The 13,709-nt window shown below is 47.7% G+C and overlaps 1 protein-coding gene across 4 annotated transcripts in view; it reads left to right on the forward strand.

The window, feature by feature from the left end:
• Window positions 1–10,033, forward strand: part of TGIF1 (TGFB induced factor homeobox 1) — a 31,998-nt gene extending 21,965 nt beyond the window's left edge. For 2 of the 4 annotated variants that reach the window (XM_055559225.1, XM_055559224.1), the window contains exons 3-4: window positions 7,743–7,969; window positions 8,953–10,033. In XM_055559225.1, the coding sequence (XP_055415200.1) occupies window positions 7,743–7,969; window positions 8,953–9,528 (803 nt within the window). In that variant the 3' untranslated portion in view covers window positions 9,529–10,033. Of the gene's footprint in view, window positions 1–2,034; window positions 2,377–7,490; window positions 7,619–7,742; window positions 7,970–8,952 lie in introns of those variants that run through there. The other 2 variants (XM_055559226.1, XM_055559227.1) reach the window with 2 other exon arrangements.
• The last annotated feature ends 3,676 nt before the right edge of the window (window positions 10,034–13,709 follow it).

Raw genomic sequence — 13,709 nt, forward strand, 5'->3', positions numbered from 1 at the left:
GCTTCGAAAGCGGCCGAGGCAGTCGGAACGACTTTCGAAGTCAGCAAACAAAACGTCTCCGCAGTAACCGCCCGGCTCCGGCGGAGGCTCCTGCCACTCAGGCGGCGGCCGCGGCGCAGCGCAGGCGCTCGGCTCCTCCTCCAGCGCCCCTCCCCCCCCGCCCAGCTCCCGGTCCCCAACGGCCGCGAGCCGCCAATCCCGGCGACCGGCCGTCCTTCAAACGCCTAGAGCGCCGCGGCCCCGGAACCGGCGGCCCCCTACCCGCCCCGCGTCGGTGCTGCGCGAGGGCGCAGCCGCTGATTCGTCCCCAGCCGGCAGGGAAGAACCCGCAAGGGGCAGGGGAGCCTCCGGGTTGGTGGTTTCCCCCCAGGCCTCGGTTCCCCTCTCGGCCGTTTCAGACGCGTGTTCTCTTAGGTGTCGAGCCGTCGGCACACCTCAGGGGGAGGGAGGGGAATCGAAAGGTTGCCGCCTTTTTAGAATGACGCTGTTTTCCTTGTTTATTCATCTTCAGTCCTGTAATTGGAAGAAAAAAAAAAAACACGCAAGCTTTGTAAACTCTGGCCTTAAGTCACTCGGGGGGTGGGGTGGAGTGGGTGGGTGCCTTGTTTTGGGAGGGTGAGTGCGTGGGAGGCTGGTTTTAATTTTCAGTGTATTCCGACAACAGAGGATCCAAAGTTTTAGTCAGTCATGGTTTGGCCGCCTTGTTTCTTCTTGGGTTGAACCTTATTTCCACAGAACTTATGCCGGTTCTTCATCGAGGTTACAAAACAAAGACAGTGCAGAGCAACGCTGGAGGCAGACTCGGGCGCTGACGTCTCTACCGGGCTTATTTACGTTTGGTTTTTTTTTTTTTTAATGATGGGGAAAGTCTTAGTGTGGCATGTGACAGTTCGTTGACTTCAAAACAACGGGACAGACACGCAAAAACTACACCCAGAGGAGAGGGCGGGGAGGGGGCTGCATTTCTTAAAATCAGCCTAAAGCATCTGGACTTTTAAAATGGGTAATTTCATCCAGGAACTCCCGCTGGAGCCCGCCTAACTCTCAACCAAAATAAACCAACAGGAACATGTGTTTACTTAATAGTTTCTGTTTGAAATACCGGGGCGTGGGGGTGGTGGGGGAAAAGGGGTCCCCTAGCAGGATGTTAAGTCCTGAGTAGACTGTTTACCGAAACAGACGAGGGGGTCCGGGGATGGGGTGTCAGGCCGAGTCTCAGGCGGGGCGGGCGCGCGTCCGGGCCATCTCCAGGCACCGACTTTTAAAGAGCATGTGAGCATGACAAGTGTCTGTCCGCAACATGTCATATTTCGAAACTGCTTTGCAATCCAGTCCGGAACTCGCAGCTTTAGCCGGGGGCAACAGACTTTCGCCTAGGGTGTCTGGGTCTCATCCTTCCCCCATCGCCCCGCCCGCCCCCCACTGTTGCTTTGGGAGGAAGAGCCCCGGGAGGAGAAGGGTGCGTCGCTCCGCGCCCGCGCGTGTCAATGGCAGCAGCGCGTCCTGGAAGAAGTTGGTTCTTTTCCCGAATACTTTTCCTGCGCAGCCCCGCCCCTTGAATCAGCAGCGGCTGTCTACTCCTGCGGCCCGAGTTGGGCCGGTGGAGTTGGGGCAGCTGTCAAAATCGAAACGGGAGGCTTTTTCTTCCCTGGGGTGGAGGAGGGAACGGCATTCCCCGCGCTCCCCCCCCCACCCCATCTGTTGCAATTTCCTAACCAAACGCACCCTCGCCAGACCCTGGAAGAAAGGCCCAAGGGAGCAACTCAGGGCGCTTGGCTGGTGTCGCCGCCGCCAAGCCGGGGATGCGGGCGGCGGGGATAAGGGATCGCGTTCCTGAGCTCGGCCGTCCCCACGAGGGGCCGGTGACAGCCGCCCTGGGGGCGCGGGGTGAGGCGGCGCGGCCCGGGCGCTCAGAGCGGTCCTAGGCTGTTGGAAGGTGCGGGGGAGGGGCGGAGGAGCGGCGGGGCGGGCGGGGGACGGGGCGGGCGGCTGGGGGCGGAGGCAGGACCTCCGGTACCTTCCCTCCTTGCCTAGCTCACTCTGACAGCGCCGAGGTGCGCCGAGCAGGAGCCGCGAACAAAGGAGCGGAGTGGGGAGGGGAGCGAGTTGGGCGAGGGAGCGTCCCCGGCCCGCTGCCAGAAGATCCCGGCGGGAGGAAGCCCGAGTGTCACTTGAATTCCGCCCGAGGAGCGGGCGCCTGGGATTCGAGCGCCGCCGTGTTTAGCAATAACGGCTGGAGCGCGTCCTCCAAGTTACGGCAGAGTCGGCCGGGAAGGAGGACGACCGCTCGGCCCCTCCGTCCCCTCTCCTGGTCCCTCGAGACCCTCGCTGTCGCCTGGCACTGGCCGGGGAGCTCCAGAATGAAAAGCAAGAAAGGTAAGGCTTGCGGGCGGCGCGCGCCCTGGGCGCGGGTCCCGGGGCAACGTGCTCGCCGGGCGGCGCGGGTGACTCGGACTTTTCCGCCCCGGGGGGCTCGCAGGCCTGAGCCGCGGCCGTCCTCTTTGTGGAAGCTGCGTCTGGAACGGCCGTTGCTGTTTTCCTTCCAGACACAACACGAGGGGCTGTTGTGGGGAGACGGGCCTCTCCACGCTGCTGGCACGTTGTCAAGAAGCACGCTCCGCGCCTTGTTTGTGCGCCTCCAAGTTTCATTGTCTCCAAACCGACACCCCACGCTCCGCTGAGCCGCCGCGTGGCTTCTCGCGGGCGGGGGAGTGGGGTCCCGAGTCGGGGGATACCCCCGTCCCGCTTTTCTCCGTCGGGACCCGGGGTGGCCCGGCCCGCGGGGTTGCGGCGCTTTGTCTGAAAGTTGGGCTCCGGGGCTCCCCACTCGCTCCCGGCAGAGTCCGGGCACGACTTCTCCCTGGATGGGGCGTTTTCACCCTCGGAAGAAGGCGACTCTGGACCCCAGATCGCCCCCGGGGGTCGGTCCCTTTGGAAAGTTATATTTTCCAGAATTCCTAGCCTCACAAAAGTTTTCCCACGATGAATCTGGGGCAAGAGGAAGAGTTAGGACTGAAGGCGTGCAGTGAGAACGAGTCCAAGTGTGACATGCAAAGAGCGAGCCTGTCATTGTTTCCACCAGGCCTTCTGGAAGCTTTACAACTGAAACTTGCCGTCAGTCTGGTTTTAAAAACAAAATAGAAAGAAAGAGAAAAAAAAAAAAAAACCACCACCACCACGAAAGGTCAAAGAATGTTAACTCCCTTTTGAAGTTAACTTTTGAGTCCCGGGCAGGGAGGCACCCCGAACGTTCCGTCGTGGGCCGGAGTTGGCTTTTCTGTTGTGATTTATGTCGAGTGGTTCAAAACAGAAGTTAATCGCCGGGGGAAGCCAGCGCAGGGGGGGGTGGCGGGGGTTGTGCTGCGCATGCCCAGACTGGCTCCTGCTCCACGTTCTTCCAGACTCGTCCGGCGAATACGGTTCAGACTCAAGTTAGAGCCGGCAGCCCCGGACCGAAACCGTGTGTCCTCGGCCACGTTTTCACTTTGGACTCACGTTCGATTGACCCCGGGCCGGTGACTCAAACACGCGGAGCCCCGCACGTCTCGCTATGCGGGCGGGAGTCAAACTCAACGTTCCCCGCGGGGGTGGGGGGCGTTGGTAGTTGAGGTTGGACCAACACTCCGCGTCCCCTCGCCAGGGACCTGGGGGGATCAGAAATTCGGATGTTTAACTGGACTGGGCGAGAAAACCCGCGCGGGGAGCGCACAGGGGGCGTCGGGGGCGTCGGTATCGTGTCCGTTCGCAGAGGAGTGACAGGTTCAGACCGTCCCCGGGAGGGAGGCGTTCCCTCCCTCGTGGTGAACTGCCGGGGATAAGTTGGGGGAAAGTGTGTTTCTGATGGGTCCCCCTAGGGGTGCTAGAGCAGGGGTTGCCTTGCCCCATTGTTCGGTTCTGGCGGGGGCGGCAGTGATGATCCTCCCCGGCTACCCCCGGGCTCTGGGGCATCCCCTCCCCACCGTGCCTCCCGTTCCGCTTCCCTCGAAGCCCGCCTCCCCCAGCCGGGGCCCAGCAGGAACCCGCCGGTCCCTGGGGAATCTCCAGGGAGCGCTGCCCTGGGGCGCGCGGTCCTGCCGCCGCGCGCCGACTCATGGAAACAATGGAAGGTGACGTGTTGGAGGGGAAACTTCGCCGACTGGTTCAGAGCCCGTGCGGGGGTTGCAGAGGCTGCCGAGGTGGCCCGGCTTTCTTTCCCTTTTTAGGTTTTTCTGGCAAATCCTCCGCGGGTGGGCAGGCCCCTCCGGACGTTGAGATTCTCGGCCCGGTTTTTAGTTTCTTCTTGTAATCTGAAACTCCTAGGCCTGGGCGAGCTCTCTCGCTCGTGAGCTCGGAGGGGCGACTCCGGCGGGGGCCGATGAACTGGCGGAACAAAAGCCTGCGGGCCGGCGGGGGCCAGGCTCCTCCCTCGGCTCGTTCCGCCCTGCCTGCCCCCGCCCCGGCCTCCGGCCACCTGGGGGCCTCGCGCCCAGCGGCCTCCGCCGGGGCTCCGGAAGAGACCTGGCACCGCCGGGTTCGCCGAGTCCGACTATTGTCTGTCTTACGAAAAGTCTGTGAAACTCTTTTCAAGTTTTGTTGAAAATAAAAGCACTTTAAAAAAAAGTCAGTCGTGGAGCCGGGGGGGTTGGTTAAGACTGGTTAGTGATAATAGTGTCCCGCCTTAGAAAACTGAGGATGCCAAAAAGATCTCCCCAAGTGATTTTCAAACGAGCAGAAGACTCGTTGAGGAAAATCCCCTAAGTGTCTTTGCTCCCGGCTCCTGACGGGATGGGCTCCTTGGATCTAGTGTCTGGTATGTTAAGTAGGGTTCCTGTCGCTTCTCCCGAGATGTTAAGACCCGGAAACTTGTTAGGTTTGCTTTTTCTTAATACTACATTATAAGATCCCTCTGGTTATTCTTATTCCGAGATCCCTTTCTAGCCTCTTCCAGATTTTTTTTTTTTAAGTCCAACTTCACAACCACTCTCTCTGACCCTTCCCCGTGCTCTGCCGCTCCCTCTGTTCCTATTCGGGGGGCGGGGGGGCGGGGGGGGTGCTTTTTAGGGTTGTGGGATCCATAGGCCATCTTGTGGCTTTCTAAACAACATTTCCTTGTATGTGGATGGAGTAAGAGGCTTGTGATCCCCGCTTCCCGCCCAGCTCCCCCCACCCCCCATCACCACATTTTTTAAAGCGTGAGCAGAGCAAGACGTTTGGAAACAAGTCGTAACCGGGAAAGCGTTCAAAAGTTCTTTTACAATAGGAAATGAGTAACGTGGAAAAGTCTTTTTGTTTTTCCAAGTTGAGCCACAATCCGGAGGGAGAGTTTTAATGGAAACAGCCCTGACAGCAGCAAACGTGGTTTGCTGTAGTGAAATACCAGCTGGGGCAGCCGAGGGACTGAAGTCTTAACTTCCTGTTCTTCAGCTTTGTTAAGACGTCCGGAGGCCTGGCACTCATTGATTCGAGTGAACTGAGAGCACAGTAAAGTCACTGCAGTTTGGTATTGCTTAACTGGTATCTACCTTCTGTCATTCGCCTGTTTTGAGAGTGGCGGCTTCTTGTCAAACCAAGCAAGCAGATCAAAGGATACACTTTAGGGGTTTTTTGTTTGTTTCAAACTACTTGTGATTATCAGTTTACAGTTGGGGATTCACTGTTCAGTGTGCAGATTTTCACACTGTTTTTAAGAAGTTAAAAAGTTGAGGGGGGTGGCCTGTGGGTTGGGGGGTAGTAATAGCCTTAGGAAGAAGATCTGGCTTTTCAGACTTTTTGATAAGTTTAAATAAATTGCTTTATTCAAATTAGTGTTAGTCATTCAGTTATTTGATACGATTTTTAAAAGTTAAGATTTTTTTTTTATCAGAGCAGTTGTAAAACAGGAATATTTATAATTTCTTAAGGATTTTTTGATCAATACTTCTTCACCCAAATTTTAACATGGGTTTTAAAAGGTTTTCATCTGCTCAACAGTGAAAGCACTTTCAGTTTTAAATGTGTCTCCCTTTTTTGAAACTTTTTTTTTAAAGCAGTTTAATGAAATCTTCTGGGGAAAGAGACATCAGATACGTGGCAGCGGTTAAAATTTAGGATTCTGGGGCCTTTTACTGATTGCTGTTTGTTCATGAAGCCTTGAGCTGAAGTGAATTTGCAAGATCATCCTCCTCTTTTGTTAGAACTTGCTTTACTTTTGTCTTTGGAAGTTTCTGCGTTTTCTGCGGATACTCTCTCCGGCACCTTCTGCCCCCTGCCGTCCAAAACTGAAAATGTGTCTGCAAGTAGAGTTAGATTCAGTTAACTGGTGGGCTCTCTCATCTGTCAAATGCTTTGAAAGGAAGGGTTTTGGGGAAAGTTCCTTCAAAAGCCATTGAATGGTTTATCACTCTGAGGAATATTCCGTTTTTATTTCCTACCAAGGTAAACTACTTGAGGTTCTGTCAACAATGTTAATGAGAATTTTTTACATTTCCTGCTACTTTAATTTCTTTTACATAGAAATACTGGTTTTTAGAGCATACTGTAGTATGCTTTAAAAACAAGATTTCATTTCTTTAGTCAGAGTAGCCTTTTATAGTTTTGAAAGGGGGAAAGTTAAAGTTCAAAATTTGGGGGCAGTCTCTTGCTTAAGACTCCAAACTTGCAATGCAGGGGGTTCAGGTTCTGTCCCTGGTCGGGGAACTAAGATCCCATATGCCTCGAGGCAGGGCCAGGAAAAAAAAAAGTCTAAGTTATCTTTAAATGTCTAAAAGGGCCAAATTTGAATTTTTGTGGAACCCAGTCTATGTGTGATTTAAATATTCTTTATGGTGTGTGAATTTTTAAAATTTCTGGTAGGATTAAAGTGCTTGTAAACAAGAGTTTCCTGTGGTAGTTGCATATTCAAGTTTTCTTTGTCATGTAATGATTTAAAGCCGAATCCTGCTTATTGATATGTAGTATTCTAGATTCAGATTAAGCTGGCAATTGAAATTTATAGAAATTTAAAAATTTACTTAGTCTTAGGCATCTTTTGAGGTCTCTTTTGAGGCCTTACATAAGTACTAAAAGTAGAAAAAGCTTTTTATGCAGTGAAACTTATCAGTGGTTGTTTGTATTTAGTAAAAAGTGACTAGTGCTGTCCATTAAAAGTAGGTGTCAAGTTTTGAATAAAAGGAAGTTGCAGTGAAAAGGAAAAGGAACTGGCAGAAGATTCTGGCGTGCATTTTATCTTTCAAATACTAACTGGGTTAAGAGTGTAATTTTCCTTCCTTATATCAGTGGAAAAAAATCTTCCAGTTTATTTCAAAACCTTCAGTGGAAGAGGGAGGAAGAACAGCGCTTGAAACATGCATTAAGATACTGGCTGGCTTGTTTTTCCCAGTTAGCAATGACCTCACCAAGGAGGTTGTCAGACACATCCCGTCTGCTGTGCCACCTTTCCTGTTTCACACGTGGCACGCTATTCGCCTTGGGTGCAGCTTTGTCTCGTTTGCTGGATTAGACTTTTCTGAGCTTCATTCAAAAGGAATGTGAGTCGTTGAGTCCTATAGGAAGTGGGTACAAAAGGGAATCTGACCATGGGCTGGGGATCTGGAATACGCTGCGAGTCGAATTACCCTGCAGATTTCAGACGAGCTCTGGTGTTCGGGACAAAGAAACACAGGTGCTTCCCTGGGCTCTCAGAAGTTGAGAAAATGCGGTTGTGCTGAGTGTTTAAAAGAGGTGAGCTTCGCAGTAGGTGCTCTGCTGATAGAAGCAGCTGACAGCTGGCCTCTGTCCTGTCCTAGGTGTTGTGGCCGCGTCTGGCAGTGAGACTGAAGATGATGACAGCATGGACAGTCCCCTGGACCTCTCCTCTTCTGCTGGCTCAGGCAAGAGAAGGCGGAGGGGCAACCTGCCCAAGGAATCCGTTCAGATTCTCCGCGATTGGCTGTATGAACACCGATACAATGCCTACCCCTCAGAGCAAGAAAAAGCGTTACTGTCCCAGCAAACACACTTATCTACACTACAGGTAAGGGGAAGGCATTCCCAGGGGTGGTGGGTCCCCCCTCCCCCCGCCCCAGAATCACTTTACAGCATTCCTATATAGCAAGTCATAAACTGCCTCCTCACTCAAAGTGGGGGGAGGCATATCTTTTTCTTGTAAAGTTTATAGTGCTAACAGCTAATAACTGTTAGCTATCTAGAGAAACAGAAACACTTGACAGTCATCTGTCAAACAGCATTTCCTTTAACGCCTAAAAGAGCCTTCCTTTATGCACCAAACATAAAAAGGAGGTTAAATCTTACTCTATTGCCCAGGAAACTGGTTTGATATTTAAACAAGGACAGCCTTAAGTGAGGTAATTCATGTCCTGTCTGTTGACATAGTCATTTGAACTGGGAAAAAAATCAGTAACTGGGAGGAGTGGCTCTTTTCATACAGGAAGGTTTTCCTGTAGTTGATTAACTTCAATGCTGGGCAGTAGATAATAGGTTAATATGGGGAGAGTTAAAAGGTAAACTTCCCTCTCTAAAATCATTTTCAGACATTTGATAATGTATACCTTTTTTTTTTTTTTTTTGGTGCCGAAAGGGTTTAAGGATGATGAGAAGCCAAAAGGGGAATTTGTATTAGAAAAGGAGGTAGTTTATGACAGGAAGCACCTCTCCTTTCTTGGCTGGGCTCAAAATACCTTGAAATAAATTCGTAGGTTCCTATAAGCCTTTTCATGCCTTCTTTAACGCAAAGAAAGAGACCAGTTAGGCATCCCCCAAGAAGGTTCTGGGTAAAATAATCCACCTGCCAATGCAGGTGACTTGGGTTTGATCCCTGGAGGAGGAAATGGCAACCCACTCCAGAAGAATTCCATGGACCCAGGAGCCTGGTGGGCTACAGTCCATGGGGTCGCAGAGAGCTGGACACTACTGAGTGATTCAGCAATAAGAAGAAGGAGGTTCTCAGGCGTGTTGGCAGAGTGTTAACATGTCTAAAACATCCCCGTACAATTTCAGGTCTGTAACTGGTTTATCAACGCCCGGCGCAGGCTCCTCCCCGACATGCTGAGAAAAGATGGCAAAGATCCAAATCGGTTCACAATTTCCCGCCGTGGGGCCAAGATGACTGAAGCCAGCTCTGTAGAGTCAGCAGTGAGCATTAGGAACCTCATGCCAGCTCTAGAGGAGAGCCCGTTTCACTCCTGTACAGCTGGGCCCAACCCAGCCCTGGGGAGGCCACTGTCTCCTAAGCCGTCCTCCCCAGGATCCATTTTGGCTCGTCCATCAGTGATCTGTCATACCACCGTGACTGCGTTAAAAGATGTGCCTTTCTCTCTCTGCCAGTCAGTTGGTGTGGGACAAAACACAGATATACAGCAGATGGCCAACAGCAGCTTTACAGACACCTCCCTCATGTACGCAGAGGACTCCTGTAAATCTGGACCAAGTGCAAACACACAGAGTGGTCTTTTCAACACTCCTCCCCCTACTCCACCGGACCTCAACCAAGATTTCAGTGGCTTTCAGCTTCTGGTAGATGTTGCACTCAAACAGGCTGCAGAGATGGAGCTTCAGGCAAAACTTATGGCTTAACCCCCCTTTTTTTTTCCGCAAGCAAAACAGTTCTCAAAAAAAAAAATGTTAATGATTGCTGGGATGATAGCAAAAGATGAATTTGCATTATTTTATATATTTTTTTATTAATATTTGCACATGGGATTGCTAAAATGAAGCTTCCTGTTACTGAAATGTTGTCAGTGGAATACAGTCATTCCAAGAACTATAAACTCAGAGCTACTGTAGAAACAAAGGGTTTTCTTTTTTTAATGTTTCTTGGTAGATTATTCATAATGTGAGATGGTTCCCAAGATCATGTGATTTTTTTTTTCCCCCCCTTCCCTTCCCTTTTTTTTTCGTTGGTGTTTTTTTCAGACTGTGCAATACTTAGAGAACCTATAGCATCTTCTCATTCCCATGTGGAACAGGATGCCCACATACTGTCTAATTAATAAATTTTCAATTGTTTTTTCAAACAAGTATGAATCTAGTTGATTGATGCATTTTTTTTCATGACATAATAAAGTATTTTCTTTAAAAATTCCTGTAATACAGAGTATTTTGTTGAGGGAGGCACTTCTTAAAAATGAGTAGGAATATAGCACCCCAGTGAGCAGGAAGTTGGGGGTAGGGTGGAGTGTGAGTTGGGGGGGTGTCACTAACTCTTTGAACAACTGTGGACAAGCCAGTCTGTATAAACAGGATGTGTGATATTTACTCTTGATAGGAGGCATAGCAGGCCCTTAAATCTTTTCTTAAAACTGCATGACAAATTGAAATGAATCATTTCCATCGGTGTTTAGCTAACCAAAAATCCCTTGGTGGTCTAGACTGCATATTTTAAGCTGTGACCCATGTTGAAAAGGAAAGTCTCGAAGCACCAGATTGTGGCCTAAGTTTTCAGAAGTAAACAACAACCCAAGCAGTTCTTAGTATTGCCTCTGGCATGTTACCTTCTAAAATAATTTTTGTTCAGTGGTCCAGTTAGGTAAGGCCTTTACGTTTAAAATCATTTTGCAAAGCACTGTCTAAAATGGTTAAAACAGCAGAGTTGTGTCTCCCACAACTGTTAATTTATTAGGTTACCAAATAATTGTTAATTTATTAGGTTTCTTTTCTAAGGTCATGGTATGTGAAAAGTGGTGCCGACACAAGTGGAGTTTGTTGGAATAGGCAATTCTTTATGAAGCCAGGATGGCTAGAAGGGGATTGGTGGTGTTCCTTTCCCTTACATGGTTGAGCGGGTTTGTCACATGCCACAAAACCATTCTTTGTAGTCATGCTTAGTATGAAGTTTCTTTGTTATTATAGTCATGTTCTTTCCAGCCCTGCCCCAGCTATGAATTGTCAAAGATTGAGGGAGCATTAGAGCTTCAGTATTGTTTAAAGAATGTAGAAAAATTCTTGCAAACTCAAGTTTGTCTAATTTTGAAATTCTGTGTAGAAGGTCCCTACAGTAAAAAGAGCTAAATTCTTTTCTAAGTCGAAGAGAAAAACTGATGAGGACAATTAAGAGCTGAAAGAAAAACAAGGGAGGAGAAGGCAGATGCTCTAGTGTGAGAGGGAGGCAATAATGAAGGGCACGTCAGTCTGACGTGGCCTAGGTCCACCTCAGAGTTGTAGAAATAGACAAAACCAAAAATGAAATAAAATATATAAAAGGAACAAGGTAAACAAAAATGAAATAAACCACAGGCAATTAAGAATCATTACTGGCTTTAATAGCTAGATCAAAGGCTGGAATTCTTTGAGTGCAGATAAGGGAGGCCAGCAAATCCTGAAAGGCTTCCCTTGATAAGACATTTCATTAATCATACAGTGGGGGGAGCAGGAGGAAGCAGTCATATGAGTGATTTAGAAGAAAAATAAATGTCAAGGGTCAAATGAAACCCAAACATTAAAAACAGAAAAATCACCCCAAATAGATCCGGGTGGATAAATAACTGGTATATAATAAACATTAATTGGATAAGTACATGTAATAAAATATTCAAGTTGGAGACAAATAGAAATAATTTTTATGCTTAGTATCTGAATGGCGTATCTTTTCTCGTTTATTTTTAATTTGTGTTTAAAGCTCATCTCTTTAAGAATAGAATGTATTTGGGTCTTGCTTTTAATTTAGCCTAACAATCTCTGCCTTTTACTTTGTGTGTTTGGTTGATTTATATTTAATATAACTATTGATATGTTTGGGTTGAGTTTACCATTTGGATTTTTTTTTTTTCCCTCTCCCTGTTCCTCTTTTTCTGCCTTTTTTGGGGTTTGTTGAATATTTTACATATTTTGTTGTAAGTTTCCTATTCTCTTTCAAACTATATTGTTTTTAATGGTTGTTCTTACAGGATTACAATATACATCTTTGATTTATCACAATCAACTTAGAATTAATATTACACAACCTTATACAAAATATGGGAGAAGGCAATGGCACCCCACTCCAGTACTCTTGCCTGGAAAATCCCATGGACAGAGGAGCCTGGTAGGCTGCAGTCCATGGGGTCACTAATAGTCGGACACGACTGAGCGACTTCACTTTCACTTTTCACTTTCATGCATTGGAGAAGGAACTGGCAACCCACTCCAGTGTTCTTGCCTGGAGAATCCCAGGGACTAGGGAGCCTGCTGGGCTGCTGTCTATGGGGTCGTACAGAGTCGGACACGACTGAAGCGACTTAGCAGCAGCAGCAGCATACAAAATGTAGAAACTTGAAACAGTATAGTTCCATTTACTCTCTTCTTTTTTTGTTGTTTTTTATATATATTTTAGCTATAACTGATAAATCCAACAGTATGTCATAATTTTTGTTTGAAACAGGACTATGTCTTTTTTCAAAAAATAAGAGAAAAGAGAATGTATACAGGCATATCTTAGAGATACTGTGGGTTTGGTTCCAGACCTCCTCAATGACGTGAATAGCACAAAATGAGTCACACAAATTTTTTGGTTTCCCAATCCATATAGAAGTTATGTTTATACTGTATTCTATTAAGTGTATAGAATCATTAATCCAATTAAAATATATATAATTTAATTTAACAATACTTTATTAGCTAAGAAGTAACTAACCATCATCTCAGCTTTCAGCAAGTCATAATCATTTTACAACATTTAATAACATCAAAGATCACTGAGGAAATTCACTGGTGGATTTGATCCCTGGTTGGGGAATGAAAATCCCATAAGCTGCAGAGGTGCAGCCAAAGGCAGGAGTAAAAAAGATCAATGATTACAGATCACTATAACAAATATGATACAAATGAAATAATTTGAACTACTGTGAGAATTACCAAAAGGTAGCACAGAGACATGAATAAATGCTGTGGCATTGATAGACTTGACATAAAAAATACATCTGCAAAGCACAATGAAGCAAAGTGCAACAAAAACAAGCTATGCCTGTATATAGTATTTTTTAAAATATTTCAGTTCAGTCGCTCAGTCGTGTCCGATGCTTTGCGACCCCATGGACTGCAGCACGCCAGGCCTCCCTGTCCATCACCAACTCCGGGAGCTTACTCAAACTCATGTCCATTGAGTCGGTTGTGCCATCCAACCATCTCAACCTCTGTCGTCCCCTTCTCTTGCCTTCAATCTTTCCTAGCATCAGGTTCTTTTCAAATGAGTCAGTTCTTCACATCAGGTGGCCAAAGTATTGAAGTTGCAGCTTCAGCATCAGTCTTTCCAATGAATATTCAGGACTAATTTCCTTTAGGATGGACTGATTGGATTTCCTTGCAGTCCAAGGGAATCTCAAGAGTTTTCCAACACCACAGTTCAAAAGCATCAGTTCTTTGGCGTTCAACTTTCTTTATAGTCCAGCTCTCACATCCATACATGACTACTGGAAAAACTATAGCTTTGAATAGATGGACTTTTGTTGGTAAAGTAACATCTCTACTTTTTAATATGCTGTCTAGGTTGGTCATAACTTTTCTTTCAAGGAGCAAACGTCTTTTAATTTCATTGCTGCAGTCACCATCTGCAGTGATTTGGGAGCCTCCCAAAATAAAGTCTGTCACTGTTTCCACTGTTTCCCCATCTATTTGCCATGAAGTGATGGGACCAGATGCCATGATCTTAGTTTTCTGAATGTTGAGTTTTAAGCCAATTTTTTCACTCTCCTCTTTCACTTTCATCAAGAGACTCTTTACTTCTTCTTTGCTTTCTGCCATATGGGTGGTGTCATCTAAACATCTGAACCATTTCTGATATT

Source organism: Bubalus kerabau, chromosome 21, assembly GCF_029407905.1.
Source record: "Bubalus kerabau isolate K-KA32 ecotype Philippines breed swamp buffalo chromosome 21, PCC_UOA_SB_1v2, whole genome shotgun sequence".
Taxonomy (NCBI): domain Eukaryota; kingdom Metazoa; phylum Chordata; class Mammalia; order Artiodactyla; family Bovidae; genus Bubalus; species Bubalus kerabau.